This window comes from Nyctereutes procyonoides, unplaced genomic scaffold, assembly GCF_905146905.1.
Source record: "Nyctereutes procyonoides isolate TBG_1078 unplaced genomic scaffold, NYPRO_anot_genome, whole genome shotgun sequence".
Lineage (NCBI taxonomy): Eukaryota > Metazoa > Chordata > Mammalia > Carnivora > Canidae > Nyctereutes > Nyctereutes procyonoides.
Genome location: NW_026575041.1, coordinates 6,838,747 through 6,855,738, shown reverse-complemented (window position 1 = coordinate 6,855,738; position 16,992 = coordinate 6,838,747). Strand labels below are relative to the sequence as shown.

General features: G+C 36.8%; 1 protein-coding gene and 1 long non-coding RNA gene across 7 annotated transcripts in view; one reads left to right on the top strand and one right to left on the bottom strand.

Moving 5' to 3' along the window:
* Positions 1–16,992, bottom strand: part of LOC129506635 (uncharacterized) — a 40,323-nt gene that overhangs the window by 6,619 nt on the left and 16,712 nt on the right. The gene's annotated exons all lie outside the window — the stretch shown is intronic.
* The window catches only part of NARS2 (asparaginyl-tRNA synthetase 2, mitochondrial), a 130,284-nt gene that overhangs the window by 105,437 nt on the left and 7,855 nt on the right, over positions 1–16,992 (top strand). The window contains exons 8-10 of one of the 6 annotated variants that reach the window (XM_055320408.1): positions 7,824–7,921; positions 10,412–10,438; positions 13,941–15,336. In XM_055320408.1, coding sequence (XP_055176383.1) covers positions 7,824–7,921; positions 10,412–10,438; positions 13,941–14,085 — 270 coding nt within the window. In that variant the 3' untranslated portion in view covers positions 14,086–15,336. The other 5 variants (XM_055320406.1, XM_055320403.1, XM_055320407.1 and 2 more) reach the window with 5 other exon arrangements.

The following is a 16,992-nucleotide window of genomic DNA, read 5'->3' as shown; positions in this document are numbered from 1 at the left end:
ACTGGACTAAGGAGTTAATAGTGCCAGGTTTGAAATCCATCTTTCTTACTAGTTAGCTATATGACCTTAATCAAGTCCAATCACTAAGCCTCAGTTTCTCTTTCTGTAAAATCAGAGAGTTGGATTGGATGACTTCCATAGTACTAAAAAGCTTTAAGATTCTCTGATTTCAAGTAGCCTAAGTTTTTCCCCACTTGGATATATAAGAATAACTTATAAATTAGCAAACATATTTGATAATTTGAAGATGACAGATCATGGGCCTAAATAAAGTGAATCTAAGCAAACATTCAAAATACTATATGCTTCTGAGTCTAGATCCCTTAGTAACTCCCTCAAAAGCAGGTGCCAAGTATTCAGCTAGGGAAATGGCTTTGCAAAGAAGAATATTCATTCATCCCATCCATTGTGATTAGGAAAAAGTGACTGCCAACATCACCAGATAATATCGTAATTTTTAAAAAAATTATATCAGTATTACTTAGCAAATCATAAGAATTTAAGCATTAGTGGGCATTCAGTAAAGTATCACTATGAAGTCAACTTGGAAGGAATAATACTCAACCAAGGGATATCTAATGAATTTCCCTGTCTGGTACTAAGTAACCAGCCTGCATCAAACTAACAGAAAATAGTAATGAAGGGAATGGTAATTTTTCCTACAACTAGGACTAATGACTATCCTAGGAATTTATGTTATAGTTGAAAGTATGCATGTCAGTTCATCTACAGTGTTCTCAGACTAACCATTTACTAGCCAAAGTCCATTTTTAGCCATTGCTATCTGCAGCCCATTTGAATCTTTACACTCTCATGTCCGGAAGGCTGTCTTTCCTACCTGTGCGCCTCATTGTTTTTAGGGGCAAAATATTGTCTGTCAGCAGTAAGAGCAAAAGCTCAGAGAGATTGAAACCACAAACATGCTTCCTGTGGTTTGTGGAACATTCTTCTTCTCTTGATAATAATACGTAATATTGCTCCATTGTTGGTAGCAGCCTGTCAGAAACTGAATAGGGAGGTGTTCAGTTTGTGTTTTTCATTAATACTTAAACATACTGAGGTAGGAAGAGAAGGTGGAAGAAGAGACATTCAACTTCTTCCTCTCGGAAGTTAGCATAGAAAAGGTAATTTTTTTTAAAAAGGTAATGTATTAAAGGCCTTGTTCCTATCCAGTCTGTTTGTTTTTCAATTCAAGGTTTGCATTTTATTTTCAGTACATTGAGTGGAATCAAAGAGTAAGAGTCAAAAAGGAGTGTCATAAGTAAAGAAAGACCAGGGCTTTTTGAGCTTGAATACCAACACAGACTATTTCTAGACAGCATGCCACCGCAGCTGTGTGATTTAAACAAAATAAAAACACACACAGTAGAGGAAGATGTGCATTCTGGCCTAGAAGATATGCCCAAAGTGGAATGAATTTTACTTAAGACTAAGGGAGTTAGCAATGACTGTAGTACAATTACTTGTACCCTTCATTGTTATCTGTGTAGAAGAGTGAAAGGACAGCAGAACTAAAATCTTTCCACTTCTTTCAAGTCTTCCAAAGATGCGTAGGAACATAGAGGAGATTGTAGCTACAGAAGTGCTTAAATTTGATCAAACTTGGGAGTTACGGGGACATTTTATAATCCAGCCTGTGAATTTTAACTTTCCCGAATGAAGGGCAGGATTGCTCAGCCTTAGCTCTTTAAGCGAGCCTCAGACTCCCATAAACCACAGATCTGCCAACCCATAAGGGCAAATTGTAATGATGAGCTCATGTTCTATCTAGGCCACTTGCCTGTTTCCAGCCTCTTTGCACTCTTAACTTCTCACCACCTGTCACTGGGCAAACACACAGCCATGTTTGTCTCATTAGTTCTTAGATTTGTGTGATTCTGTCCATGTTTCACATTTTGTGCACCTTTGTGTCATGGTTTGTACTCTCTTATGTCTGTTTGTACTCTCTACCTCTACTTGAGCCCCGGAAAGAGTAATAGTTTCTGTAGTAATTAGCTCAGCAGTTATCAGGGGGAGACACAACATAGAAGAATCCTGTTGGAAATTTCAACTCTCACTAAAAGGTATGGAAATTTGAAGGAGCTGTGTCAGTAATCTTCAGGGAGTGCGGTGTTTTCTGTGTCATATCAGAGGAAGTGCAGTCTCTGTTTATCAAATGTAAATGTCTTCATTTATAGTTGAGGAATAGTTTGCTATATTATAGCTGCTCAGAAAGTGTGCAGAATCCGTAGAGAGATTAGAGGATATCGTAGTAAAAGGAAAGCAGGAAGTATAACTGATAGAGTGGAAAAGAGATGCAACCTAAAGAACAAGAGAAGAGAAGATGACATGGAGAAAGAAGGGAAAACAAAGCCTTCATGGGCCTTTCTTCAAAAGAGATAAATCTGTCCTTGATAAAAAAGAAACAATATGCTTTGGTCATAGAACATTTATGAGGCACTGTGAAGGAATGTCTTACTCAAAGGATCAATCTCTCTCAAAAGGAGAAGCAACTTTACTTTTTGTCAAGAAAATATACATGAATCCGTGCACCTGAAAGTGTGAGTTTTCAGGCCACCCAAAGAAAGGACATAGATGATCTGTGTATTCCTTCTGCTTGTCACAAAATTAAGAGTGATATATGGGACTTTATCTGGATGTCTTCTAAAATTTTTATTCAACTAAAATAGCTATTTTGTTTGGTTCTTTTCTATTTTGGTAAGTTCTTTACTTCTTTTCCTTTTCTAACCCCCTCTCCCAGAGTACAGAGGAAGAAATAGGAGAACTATTCTGACCTTAATTCTCTAATTAACAATGAGGATTTGGTTGGGAGAGTGGAAGTGAAAGATTCCATGTCAGTTCGGGAGAGGGGAGGCTACATAGTAAACTGTTGTACTCTACATAAATAGTGGCCACTACTCTCTCAGAGGAGATTATATTTTCCTGCCGCATCAACATCCGTTTAGTGACTCACATGTGACTTGTATCGGCCAAAGAATAGTTAGCAAGTGTGACCTATATCCATTACTCCTGGACAAATGTGTTTAGTACATACTTGTCTGTGTTCTTTTTTTTCTGTCTGCCAAATCAGCAGTACCTCACAAAGCGGCTTTTTTTATCAGCCTCAAGCCAGAATAGACATGTAGCATAAGTTTTAAAAAGCCAATTCATTGTTGTAAAGCAGAAGTTGCCAGTCATGTACTACTTTGTGTCCTCTGCCTCCCCGTCCTGCCTCCTAACCTCCACTCCTATGCTGGAGACATTTAGCAGTATCTGATGACATTTTTGGTTGTCACAACTAGGGCATTGAAACTGGCATCTGGTGGTAGAGACCAGGTATACTGCTAAATATCCCACAATGCACAGGACAGACCCTCACAACAAAATTATCTGGCCAAAAATGTCACTAATGTTGAGATTGAGAAGCCTGTTATAAGCTTCTGGGATTGTTTATAACTGGGTTATTAGGATAATGTAACCTATCCTGACTAATACAGCAACTACCACAATTAATTTTATGATAACTAATGTAGAAATAACTGGGCTTAACCATCTTAATGTCTTGGTTATTAGGAAAACAGGTTTGAAAGAAATCCAGAAGAAAAAATGTAGATATCATACTATAGCATAAGGTTTTAAAGGTGACTCAGATGGCTCAGTCGGTTGACCATCCGATTCTTGATTTCAGTGCAGGTCATGATCTCAGAGTTTTAAGATGGAGCCCCAAATCGGACTCCATGCTGGGCATAGAGCCAGCTGAAGATTATCTCTCCCTCTCCTGCTCTCTCTCTCTCTCTCAAATTAAAAAAAAAAAAAAAGATTTTGAAGGTTACTCAAAAGATTCAGAAGCTATCAGTTCCACAACTGTTACTGTGCAGTTGCAAATATTCCAGATAAATAAAAACTAAATAGGTCTAAAACTAGTATGGTTGTACATTGAATTCCCCAGGGAGCTCACATATTAAAATAAAGAAGGTTTGTAATCAAAGATAAATATGCATCTTTCATGGTCCTCTAAAAATAGCATTTAAAAAAACCTAAGTTCAAAATTAACATAATTGAGACCTACAGAAAATGCTAAGATTTCCAAAGGGCTTTGTGCTTGTTTTAGTTGTATTAGCAGCAAACCAAGCAAGAAATGTGTCTCTTATTGGATTCTTATGAACTTATACAGAAAGCAAAACAACACATTCCCTCGTGGCCCCAGCTGGATTACCTGTTTCCTGTTCTTCCATGATAGCTGATTCTCCAACATCTGTTTTTGAGGCAGTGAACTTTTATAAACTTTGCCTATACTTACAGTAGCAGAGGCAATTACTGCTCACCTTTGTGGCTTGGAATTGCCTCAACTTCCAAAGCTTAGAAATGATAGATTTTGGATATACCTGTCCCTTCTTAATAGAACTACACAAAGATGGAATGCTATACTTCAGGGATAGTGATTATCAGTAGTTAAATGTTTTCAAGCAAAGCTCAGAGAGCCACTTAGTGTCTATTCTTTTCTAATCCAGATGGCCTGTAATTCTAAATTTAAAACTCTGGATTAAGGTTAAGAACAGATTTTTGATCAGGTGTCTCTCAACGTCTAATAAATGTTAGCCATATCTAAAGCAAGATACTAAGAAATAAAGATGCCAGTCATTCAGGGGCTCAGTCAATTAAGGATCTGCCTTTGGCTCAGGTCATGATCTCTGGGTCCTGGGATCAAAGCCCTTGTTGGACTCCTTGCTCAACGAGGAGTCTATTTATTTATTTCTCCCTCTCCCATTGCCCCTCCCTTCTGCTCATGTTCTCTCTCTCTCTTTCAAATAAGTGAATACAATATTAAAAAAAAAAAACTCTCCCTTGAAACTTCTTTCTTTGAGAATAGGAAGGGTAACTGCAGGGTCCTGGTCAGAGTCCAGCTCTACTAATTGTGTAGCCTGTGAGAATTTCCTCTCAAGGCTGTCTTGTCCACCTGTCCAAAGCTGTGTGTTTCATTCCCTGTCATCATATCTGAGTCACCAAATCCACATTCCGAATTATCTGCTTGGTCATTATAGTTTCCCCAAGTTCACAGAAGAATTACTAAGATGTGGTCAACAAGCAGTGTTAGTGTGACAAAATCTGTTTGTACATTTACTTCTCACCAGCTGAGTAAGTGGTAGGAAATTTAGTAAAAGTAGAAGCTATTAGTGAATTTCTGTTTTCTCTTGCTGTAATTCACACCAAATCATATCTGATGTTTTCTCTTTTAATGATATAATGAAGATGAGGCATACAGTATTTGGGGTGCGCTCTTGAATTATTACAGTTTTATTAATTTTTTAGAGAGTGAGAGCATGCCCATACTTGCATGCCCTCGACTGGGGAGAGGGACAGAGGGAGAGACTCTCCAGCAGACCCTGGCCAATGGGAGAGCTGGAGGTGGGGCTTGGTCTCACAATCCATGAGGTCATGACCTGAGCCGAAATCTGGAGTCAGTTGCTCCAGATTTATCCACTCAGACACCCTAGAACGTGCAACTCTTGATCTTGGGGTCAGGAGTTTGAGTCCCACATTGAGTGTAGAGCTTACTTTAAAATTTTTTTAATTGAAGATTAAAATATATGTTATGAATTTCTGATTTTTCATTTGTTGTAATATATATTTCTTAATTTTATCTTTTTTAAATTTTTTTAAAAGATTTTATTTTTAGAGCACAAGCAGGGAGAACGGAAGAAAGAGAGGAAGGGGGAAAGAATCCCAAACAGATTCCCCACACAGATCCTGGGCAGAGGGCTTCCATCTCATGACCCCCAGATCATGACCTGGGTAGAACCAAATTGGACCCTCAACCAGCCGATCCACCCAAGCACCTCAGTTTTGTGCCTTCTTAATAATGCTTGCTACCTGCCCCACAAAAAAGAATCACCAAGTCACAGAATAATACAGATAGCAAATAAACATAAAAGTTAAATATTACTAGTAACTGAAAAAATAGAAATTAAAATATAAAGCTACTATTTTCCTTTATTGAAAGTTTTTTGTTGTTTTCTTATTATAAAAGTGTAACACATCTTCATTGTAGAAAATAAGAAAATACCAGACAGAGAACAGAAGAAATCATAGTGGCAGCATAATTAACATCTCATGTAGATGCCAATCTTTTTTAATTCATGTCTAAGATTTTTTATCCATGTTTAACAGTTGTCTCCTATTGACATGACTTGAATTTTTGTTATTTTAGGTAATGCTGCAATAAACACCCTCTGTGGTAATCTTTTTTGGTTTGGGGGTTGTTGGGGTTTTTTTTGTTTTTTGCATCTCTGGCAGTTCGTGGTTGGTAGAATTGCCAAGGCTGGGTCAAAGCATGTGGCATTTTTAAGGGTTTTAATGATCTTTCCCCAAGTTACTGACCAGAAAGGTTCTATCAGACATAAGAGAATACTGGCTTATGCAACTTCTAATCCATGTTGTTTGTGTTGTTTTCTTACTTTTATATTTTAATAACTCCAAAATGCTATCTCATTGTTTCAGTTTTTACTTTTTTGATTAATGATCAGAACATTTTCTTTTTTTTTTTTTTTTAAGTAGGCTCCATGCCCAGTGTGGAGCCCATTGTGGAGCTTGGACCCATTACCCTGAGATCAAGACCTGAGCTGAGATCAAGAATGGGACAGTCAACTGAGTCACCTAGATGCCCCAATAATCAGGACATATTTTACATGTCCTACCAAAATACTATAAGTTAAAGAAAAATCTTCATTGCCAAATTATTTACAAGAAAACAAACAAAAGACACACACTAAAATGCTCAACAAGAGAAAAGCAGTTAGATAAAAACTGTTACTTTTAAACAATAAACTATGCAGGTATTAAAACATTCAGTATTGGGCCACCTGGCTGGCTCAGTCAGTGGCATATGTGACTCTTGAACTCAGGGTTTTAAGTTCAAGTCCCATGTTGGGTAGAGAGATTTTTATTTTTTTTAATTAAGTATGCAAAGTATACTAACATCGGAAAAAAATTTATAATATTAAGTAAAACATTACAATGGTAAATTTTTATGTGTAATTTGATCTACTGTACTCCATAAACATGGAAGAAAAAAATCAGAAAGAAAATATGCCAAAATGCAATTGCTTCTGCATGGTGATAGATTACTTTTAATATCTCATAATTTTTAATACTTGCCACATTTTTTATAATTAACATACCACATTTGTGAAGAAAACACATTTCTGGGGGAACCTGGGTGTCTCAGTGGTTGAATGTTTGCCCTGGGCTCAGGTTGTGATCCCGGGGTCCTGGGATCGAGTCCTGCATCAGGCTCCACACAGGGAGCCTGCTTCTCCCTCTGCCTATGTCTCTGCCTCTCTCTCTCTGTGTCTCTCATGAATAAAAAAATAAAATCTTTAAAACATATTTCTGTTAAATATACTGCATATATGGTGCAAGAGAGGAAACTGTCCATCTGTAATTTGTGTATCATGTATTATTTTTTTTTAATATTTTATTTATTTATTCATGAGAGACACAGACCTAGAGAGAGAGAGAGAGAGGCAGAGACACAGGCAGAGGGAGAAGCAGGCTCCATGCATGGAGCCCGACGTGGGACTTGATCACGGGACTCCAGGATCACACCCTGGACCAAAGGCAGGCACTGAACCGCTGAGCCACCCAGGGATCCCCTGTATCATGTATTCTAAAAATAATACAAAATATTTGATTTTGAAACAGATAACATAAACAAGATTCTGGTAAGCAGTTAAATAGCCACTTGTTAAAATGTTAAAAGTTCCACTTCCTCGAGATGCTGACAATTGTTGGAATCCCCTGAAAATGTAAAATGTGAAATTGTTCATGACTTTTTTCCTTTTTAGGTTGCTGCTGTTGATCTTCTGGTTCCTGGAGTTGGAGAGCTCTTTGGAGGAAGCCTCAGAGAGGAACGGTACCATTTCTTAGAGCAGCAACTGGCCAGGTATTGATCAGACATAAACAAAATTCAAAAATTGAAGATGGGGCACTCGAAGGCAGTCTTGGCAGAGTCACAAAGAACAGCAAATGGGCCTCAGTGCCTGACTGACCTGAATCTCAGACTCTCTGTGGCCTTGAGCAAGTTGTCATGTGACTTCCCTGAGCTCCCCTTTCTTAAAAGATTGGAACTGCTATGTGAAATAAGGCCACAGTGGCATGTGCCCACTATTTGGTGCTTATTTCTCCCTATGGAAATTGCTTTTTAAAAAGTTAATGGTAGAAGACAACCTTAAAGGTTTTCCTTCATTTTCCCCCTTCTTTCTGTTCTTTTTTATTTACTCTAAATTATGATTGGGAACATAAACTAAGACTCCTTTAGAGCCATAAAGAAAAGACAGACTCTGAACCAGAGAAAGGATAAAGATGGAGAAAGAAAGATACTAAAAATATCCACTAAACTAACATTTAGAATAAGCAGTTTTTCCTTCCTCAGGTTTTCTGCTATGTAAGGGTCTTGATTAAGCTATTTGAATAACTCATTTTAACTTGCTGCTTGAGACCTAGGAAACGAATCCATAAACACACAGAAAATGTTTTGGAGATGAGAAGTAGGGAATCGTGTTTCTAATTGAACTACCACTCCTATGTATGCACGGTCTGCCAACAAACCACAATGACTTCCTAAACTAACCAAAGTTATAAACCTCTGTTTTCCATGGTTTCCACTTTTGCTATGCCAGACTTTAAAAAAAGAAAAAGGTTTTTCCCATGTTGAAGGCTTAATCCCACTCTCCTACTCTCCAGATAATACTGGATTTCATAGAAACCTGGAAAAGCCTTAATAGTTTGAAAATATCCTGTTAAAATAGCCATTTATAAGGGCTTCTTTTCCTAATGGAGAAATGCTAAAAGTTTATGCTTTTCCACAATCCCAACCTATAAATTTATTGGGTAACTTGGTTTTGTAATCCAATCATTTGAACTGCTCTATTTGATTAGGGTCCAGAAGAAGAAAGGAAATAAATACGTTCTGAGAGGCCTCTATTTAGTTAGATTACTAACTCCTTACTATTACTATACTGTTAAGAAAGTCCTGGGAAAATCATGAAAATGAAGTAAAGGTCAAACTCCTTAGATGGAAAGAATTTGAAGATTCTCTGGGTTTTTTTGAAGCACAATAAAAATCACACATGGCAAGAAACCTCATCTGTTGAAAGATTAATTGGTCTGTTTTCTTTGCTTGCTTCCTTCCTTCAGGAAACCTTTCCTCATAACATTACATGTTTACCTAATATCTGATAATATCCAAATTTATCTTTCCTAATGAAATAGTTCTATGTGTTTCCCTGTCTCAGGGATCTGTGACTTTGGTTCATGTTTTCTGTATATCTGATTTTTTCATAGTCCTTATCACTTCAGGTGCACTGTGATCCTAAATACTTTTAAAGGGCTGAAATTAATTTTTTATAACATTTTATTTTTATTTTTAAGTAATCTGTACACCCAATGTGGGGCTGAAACTTACAACCCTGAGATCAAGAGTTGCACAGTGTACCAACTGAGCCAGCTAGGTGTTAAAGGGCTGAAATTAATTTTAATGAGTATTAAGAGCTTAAAATTTTATTAACATTTTTCACATTGGCAAAACAAAAACCAATTTACAACCATATTTTGAAGGCAGAATCTATATTATTAACGCTATAGAATGAAATGTGTCTTTATGTCCCTTGTGTGTACCTCCCAGCAACCTTAAGTAACAGTGCTTTTCTTATGTCATAGAACAAGAAGCTCATCTGAAATGAACCTCTTCTTTTGGGCTCTGGACTATACTTTCTTTCTATCACATTTATTGTCTGTACCACTTACTTGATTATACCTAGGGCTATTGGTTAACTTACCTTTCTTAACCATACTGAATGGTCAGCCTCTCAATCATATTGTATGTTCTTTGAGAGCACAGGTTTTTGTGTGTACTTCTTTATTTTTTTTTTAATTTTTGGGGGGGACGCCTGGGTGGATCAGTGGTTGGGTGTCTGCCATTGACTCAGGGTGTGATCCTGAAGTCCCAGGATTGAGTCCCACATCAGACTCCCTACATGGAGCCTGCTTCTCCCTCTGCCTGTGTCTCTGCCCCTCTCTCTCTCTCTCTCTCTCTCTCATGAATAAATAAATAAAAAATCTTAAAAAAAAATTTTGGGGGGAAAGATTTATGTATTAGAGACAGCGAGTGCACACCTGAGCAGAGGAAAGGACAGAGAGAGAGGAAGAAGCAAACTCCCCACTGAGTGGGAAGCCCAACGTGGGGCTCCATCCCAGGACTCCAGGACCATGACCTGAGCTGAAGGCAGACGTTTAACTGACTCAGCCACCCAGGCATTCCTGTGTCTACTTCTTTATAAAGAACACTGCACACAACCCAGGATAAATGTTTGGTGGTTGGTATCTTCGTTTTATTGCCATTGTTTGAAAGAATTTTGTTTCTTTCATCTTACAGATCAGGACTAACAGAAACCTACCAATGGTAAGAATGTGGCCCTTAATCATTCTTATTCTAGCTATTGGTCTGATTGTTATGTAGGTTTTATATGTATTCCCTAAGCACTGTGGAAGAGTATTAAGAATGAATAGGTAGGTTCTCAGAAGATTACTTATTCCCTTTTAGTGCTGGAAAAATAGTAATAATATAGGCTGCCTTTTATTTATTACTTATTGTGTGCCACATAACTGTGTTAAAATTTTAATGTATTTTTTTAAAAGATTTACTGATTTATTTGAGAGAAAGAGAGAACGCAAACCAGGAGAGAGGCAGAGGGAGAGAGAGAATCCCAAGCAGCCTCCCCACTGAGCATGGAGCCGGATGAGAGGCTCAATCCCAGGACCCTGAGATCATGACCTGAGCCAAAATCAAGAGCCAGGCCCTCAACCAAGTGAGCCATCCAGGCACCCCTGAATGTATATTTTCTAATGTAATTATTATAGCACCTTGTGAGTTAGGTACTATTTTCATCTCTTTTTTATTACCCCTCCAGACCTAAGGCTGAGAGATACTAACTAACTTAAAACCACACAGAAGCATAGAGCTGAGGCTTTGTTCCTATCTTTTTAGCTTCAGTTTCTCTCTGTGTGAAACTGGGGTTTGAGCTAAATGATCCCTAAAATCTATAGAAATCTAAGCTGCATAGAGGGAAGATCACTTGTCTGTATTCATACATTTACATCTCCAAAAGTGTTCTGATTTTCTTTCTGCAGACCCTTTCTTCAAGTACTTTTCGATATATACAAATTATGTAATTATATTTTTATAGTAGCATTCCTTCATATTAATTATTAGTATTCTTAATTCGTTTGCTATCCTCAGAAGAAGGAAGAGTCAAATTACACACCCTACTTTTGATAATGGAAGAGCTAGATTATAGAAATGCCAAAGCCTAAAATTACGTTCAGGTCATGACCTTTGAATGCCTTATTATATACCAGTAGTGACCTTAGGCATACTTAAATCTCTCCAAGTCTTGGTTTTCTTGGCTGTGAAATGGAATAATAGTATCTACTTAACAGGATTATTGTGAGGATAAAATGAAACAATGTAGGTTAAGTATCTACCTAGAATGGAACCTCAGTTTCTTTTCAGTTGCTTTTCCTTTTCTTTCTTTTGTTCTCAGCCTTATTAGGTAGATGAACCTAACCAAGCAAGCTTATGCATTTGCCTGTTTTTGTCTGCCTACAAGATAATCTTCATAGTGGGGAAAAACTAGCTAGATCACAAATTCTAATTGTTGGTTAAATAAGTTTAGGCCTTTTTAGTCTTTATTAACCATTCCAGTACTATTCTTGTCCCAGCTAAAGTTTTCAAACTTTTAAAATTTCTAAATAAAAATATCTAGTATTTGAATCTGCTTCCCTTTATCTGGTAATCATATAATATTTTAAAGGTGGAAGGGATTTAGAAATCTTCAAGTTTGTAGTCTCTACTAGTGTTCCATTCCACTGTGAGTAGCCACCCCAAGTGTCAGAAAATTTACTCACTTCCTATTTCTACATGCCAAATGTAAGTCACATTTATAACTAGTTCCACAAATTTCATACCATCTCTTCTACAGTCTGGCTACCTTAGAATCAATTTAACAACAATCAAAAATAAAAAATCCAACAAATGCATATATGTTCAAAAACTTGTTTTTTATAAGTGGATTTTGTCTATATATCAAAGCAAAGGCAAGAAAAATGCTATAGACTGAATCCATCTGCTGAATTCATTTTCCAGACATGTATGCCCGTGTATACATTGACGTATGAGAAATTTAGAGATAGCTAAAGCTATTGCTGGACTTCTAGCAGCCAGCCCAGATCCTGCAGATATTTATGGCAGGTGGTTTGATAGGCCTTTCATCTCATTTTCTCAGTAAATGAAAGTATATCCTGTCCTCATGCCTTATAAACTTAAAAGTTAATTCAGCTACAAAATATTTCATTTACTCAAGATTGTGCTTCTTCCATTATTCCTGATAGTTCTTAATAATCTGAAGTTTTATACTAGATATCCTATTTATTGATCCCTCACTTAATTGTAATTCACCTTGTTGCAATTCATCTTTTAGAAAGATAAGTATTCAATCTTACTTGTCTAAAATACTGATACATGTGGTCATTATTATTAATAGTGGGGAAATAAGTGATAGTCTTTTTTTTATTTTATTTATTTATTTATTTATTTGAGAGAGTGAGAGCGAGCGAGCATGAGGGGGAACAGAGAAAGAGAAGCAGACTCCTTATTGAGCATAAAGACCCCAGCGCAGGGCTTAATCCCAGAACCCCCATATCATGACCCTAGACAAAGACAGACGCTTAGCCCACTGAGCCACCAAGGCAACCTGTGATAGTTTTTATTCTTGAAAAGCCATATGAGTACTAGCTATGGCACTTAAGTTTTATTCTAGAACTGATTTTACAAATTATTCAAGAAGCTATAACTGGGACGCCTGGGTGGCTCGGAGAATCTGCCTTCGGCTCAAGGCGTGATCCTGGAATCAGGATTGAGTCCCCCATTGGGTTCCTTGCAGGGAACCTGCTTCTCCCTCTGCCTATCTCTCTGCCTCTGTCTCTCTGTGTCTCTCATGAATAAATAAATAAATCTTTAAAAAAAGAAAAAAGAAGAAGCCATAACTTGCTTTTAATCAATATTGTATAACTAAAGAATTCCCCCACCAAATGACATAGTAAAAATACTTACAAAGTCTTCCTCCTCTTCCTTTAGTGAAATACATTTATTACAGTCTGGTGTGTTGAATTCTGAATTCAAATCATGACTGTACCATTTTCTAGCCATGGGATCTCAAATGGGAATTGAATGAGTATAAACAAAGCTTCAGAGCCTATCTAGCCTTCCAGAAAAATGACTCTGGACTTATTCCACTAGGTTTGAAGCACAGAACTGGAAATTTCACTCTAGCATTCAAGAGTATATTTTTGTGCCTTCAAACAATAAATTGTCATAGAGTTAGTAAAGCATCTACTCTAGAGCAGACCCTGGAGATAAAAGGTTGAATAGGACACAGTTCCTGCCCTTTATAGAGCTCATAGTCTAATCAAGTAGGGGCATCCTTTTATGATTTATCAAGCAAAACCCTTCACTCTCCTATGTGTATTAAACAACATGATTTTAGTAAGAAAAAAGCATTAACATATTAAGACATAGAAGTAGAATGCATTTTCAAGAAAATTAACATTTTTTGTAACTTTGTGAGGCAGGTTTTCTGTATGTAAGTCCATAAATGACTTAAAAAGGATCAAGTGACCAAAGCCCATTAATGCATGACAGAATTTGCTGCTGTTTGAGTAAACCTTCAACAGATCATTTTAACTTTTCTGTGTCCTTCACCTGTCCTTGGAAGGAAAAGATTTGTTTACCATGATGATGTGAATAATAACAAATCGTTGCAGAATACTTTTGAAACAAAATCCTGTCACGACGTCTGATTCAGCGCAGCATCTATAGATGAGGATTCTCTGTTTTTCAAAATCAGGTACCTGGACCTCCGTCGATTTGGATCTGTTCCCCATGGAGGTTTTGGGATGGGATTTGAACGCTATCTCCAGTGCATCTTGGGAATTGACAATATCAAAGATGTTATCCCTTTTCCAAGATTTACTCATTCATGTATTTTATAGCCGGAAGACTGGTTAAGGAAAATTAACCTGTGCCAGACGTACTGCATGTGAATATGCATACAGGAGAATGCATGTTTGAATTTTAGAAATGCAGAAGGTTTCAGTATGTAATTGTCATGCCATAAGATAGAGCATATGAAAAATAGAACTGATCATAATTTTCCTAGAAAGTTGAGAGCATTTCATGGGAAGATGAACTCCCTCAAGAAGAGGTACTTGTAGCAGGTAGCATCTCAAATCTATTATGTGAAGTAAGAAGAAATGAAGAGACTGAACCATAGTCTGAAAGGTCTTTTCAAACTCTCAAGACATGATGAGATGGTATTTTAATTTGTCTTTAATCATTAGATCACTGCCTTCTGTGACCTTTGAGAAACACTTGTAGCTAAAAAGAATGTTTTTTGGATCATTTCTCACGTGCCATTTAACCTATGATAAATGCCCATCTTATTTTCATCAACTTACTAGACATCACAGAAAAAAATATTCCTATAGGGGTCCTTAAGTTACTATTCTGAATTGAAATCTTTCATCAGACTGGGTGAAAACAGTCACATTTAATAACTGTTGATCTTTAATTATAAAAATGAATGAGATGTATTAATTATCTAAACTAACGACTGTTGTTATAATTTGTTTATAATAGATGTTTATAACTTCCCTGATAATAAAATAGATTTTTTTACCTATGAAAGAAAAATACAGCTAAATTTTTAAATTCCACTTGGCCTTTTCCCAATGAAATTTGGAAGAAAAGTATTTTCATTGCAAGATGATGATACAAATATAGCTAAACCTAAAGGATGGGTAATTTGGGATTCAATAAGTAACATTGTCGGACGTCTGGGTGACTCAGCAGTTTAGCGCCTGCCTTCAGCCCAGGGTGTGATCCTGGAGTCTGGGATCGAGTCCCATGTTGGGCTCCCTGCGTGGAGCCTGCTTCTCCCTCTGCCTATGTCTTTGTCTCTTTCTGTCTATCACATGAATAAATAAATAAAATCTTTAAAAAAAAAAGTAACATTGTTACTTTTATTATTAGTTATTGAGAGGATTGCTGATTTGGGAGTTGAGACCTGACAATTGTAGCACTTTATGTGTATGTTTTTGGACAAGCCACTTACTCTGTATGAGCTCATACATCATTTTCCTCAGAGTTGATATAACAATTATATGAAAGTGTGTGTATATGTGTGTTTAAAACTGTGAAATGCTACACAAATTGTTTTTAACTCTTTTAGTCCTTATTGAGTTACATACCTATGGACTTAGAGCAAAGTTGTATACTCAGTAGAGTTTGTATGTATCAAATGATGGTAAACGGCAGGCATACCTGAATAATCAATTTTCTCTGTCTCATTAGATAATTTATCTTAGGTTATTTCCTAATGACTTTGTATATGTACTTTATTTTATTCTAACTCAAAGCAAACAACTGAAAAGAACTGCAGAACCTTAGAGCTGGAAATCACAGAAGTTACTGAGATGTTCTCATGACCAAACTTCTGCCTGATGCAGAGAGATCCTGTACACCTGGGCAGCCTCTCTTCTTGGCAAAGTGCTCAGTATCCCACAAACTAGCTCATTCCATTTCTGCATCTAATTGGTAGCTTTTGCTGAGCTAAAATCTACTTTCCTAAAACTTTAATCCCCTGGGCTTAGATACCAAGTTTATGATAGTACAAAGAGGTAATTAGGGCTTTCATAAGGCTTGCCTCAATCATGAATTAAAGATAAATTCATTTGTTTGTTTGACAAATACTATTTGAGCTTATTCTATATGCCAACAATGGCTGGATGCTAAATAAATGATAATGAACAAAACAGAAATGACCCTTGCCTTCATGGAGTTTACATTCTATTCGAGAAGATACACAATCAGTAAGCAAACAAATCTTTTATTTCAAAATATGATGTAAGCTATAAAATTTTATAAAGAGCAGGGCAGGCACAGATAAGGTTGCTAGAGAAGGCATCTCTGAACAGGTGATCTTTAACCTTAGACCTGGGAGATAAATGCAAAAACCATTCTAAAACATTTGCAGGATCAATCAGTATTGATTTGACACTCAGGTCTTGATGCTGTATTAATCTTGTGGCATGAGAATCACACTCACAGGCCCCCAACCTGGAGGCACTAATATTTTCTGAGGCTATCAGGAATCATGTCTCCAGTGATTCTTGAAGAACCAGATAGAATTCTAATGTTAACATTACATCCTAAGTAACAGTGATATAAAGAATCATGAATCAGAGAAACCCCAGGTTCCCATCTCAGTGCCACCATTGATGTCACTGTGTAGCACTAATCAGGCAGGGTCATCTTTGTGCCCTCCATTTATGTCACCTGCAGAATTGTTGTTTCCAAGTGCATCAACTCTAAGGATTCTTCTTCTGTCTCTTGATCTTTCAGGAATTTGTGCTACAGATAGTCACTAATAATAATTGATTTAGAGTCTAACCTTTACATTTTTAGTACCCACTACATCTCCCAAAAATGGACAGTGAAGTTAAATCACTGAAAGTTTTATGATAGACTTCAGTATGTTCATTGTATATGTATGGGGTGGGATGAGAGAAGGTCCTTCTCAAATAAACATTGTTCCTCGCCTTTTCCATAATCTTCAGCAGTATATTTCCCAACTTTCATACTTACTTATTCTTTTCCTCTGCAATTGATCACAGAACAGATATCTGGTTGAAGCCAAACACTTGCCACTCATAACAAGCCTCAAAATTTGCATCTTTGGCTCAATACTTTTATTTTACCAGTAATTGAACAACAAATACTAGTATTAGACAAAGATGAAAATGCCAGAACTAAGCAGCAACAGCAGGAAAGAAACTTTAAAATGTCCATCTGTCAACTGGTGTATATAAATATCCAAATTCTACAGATAAACAGCATCA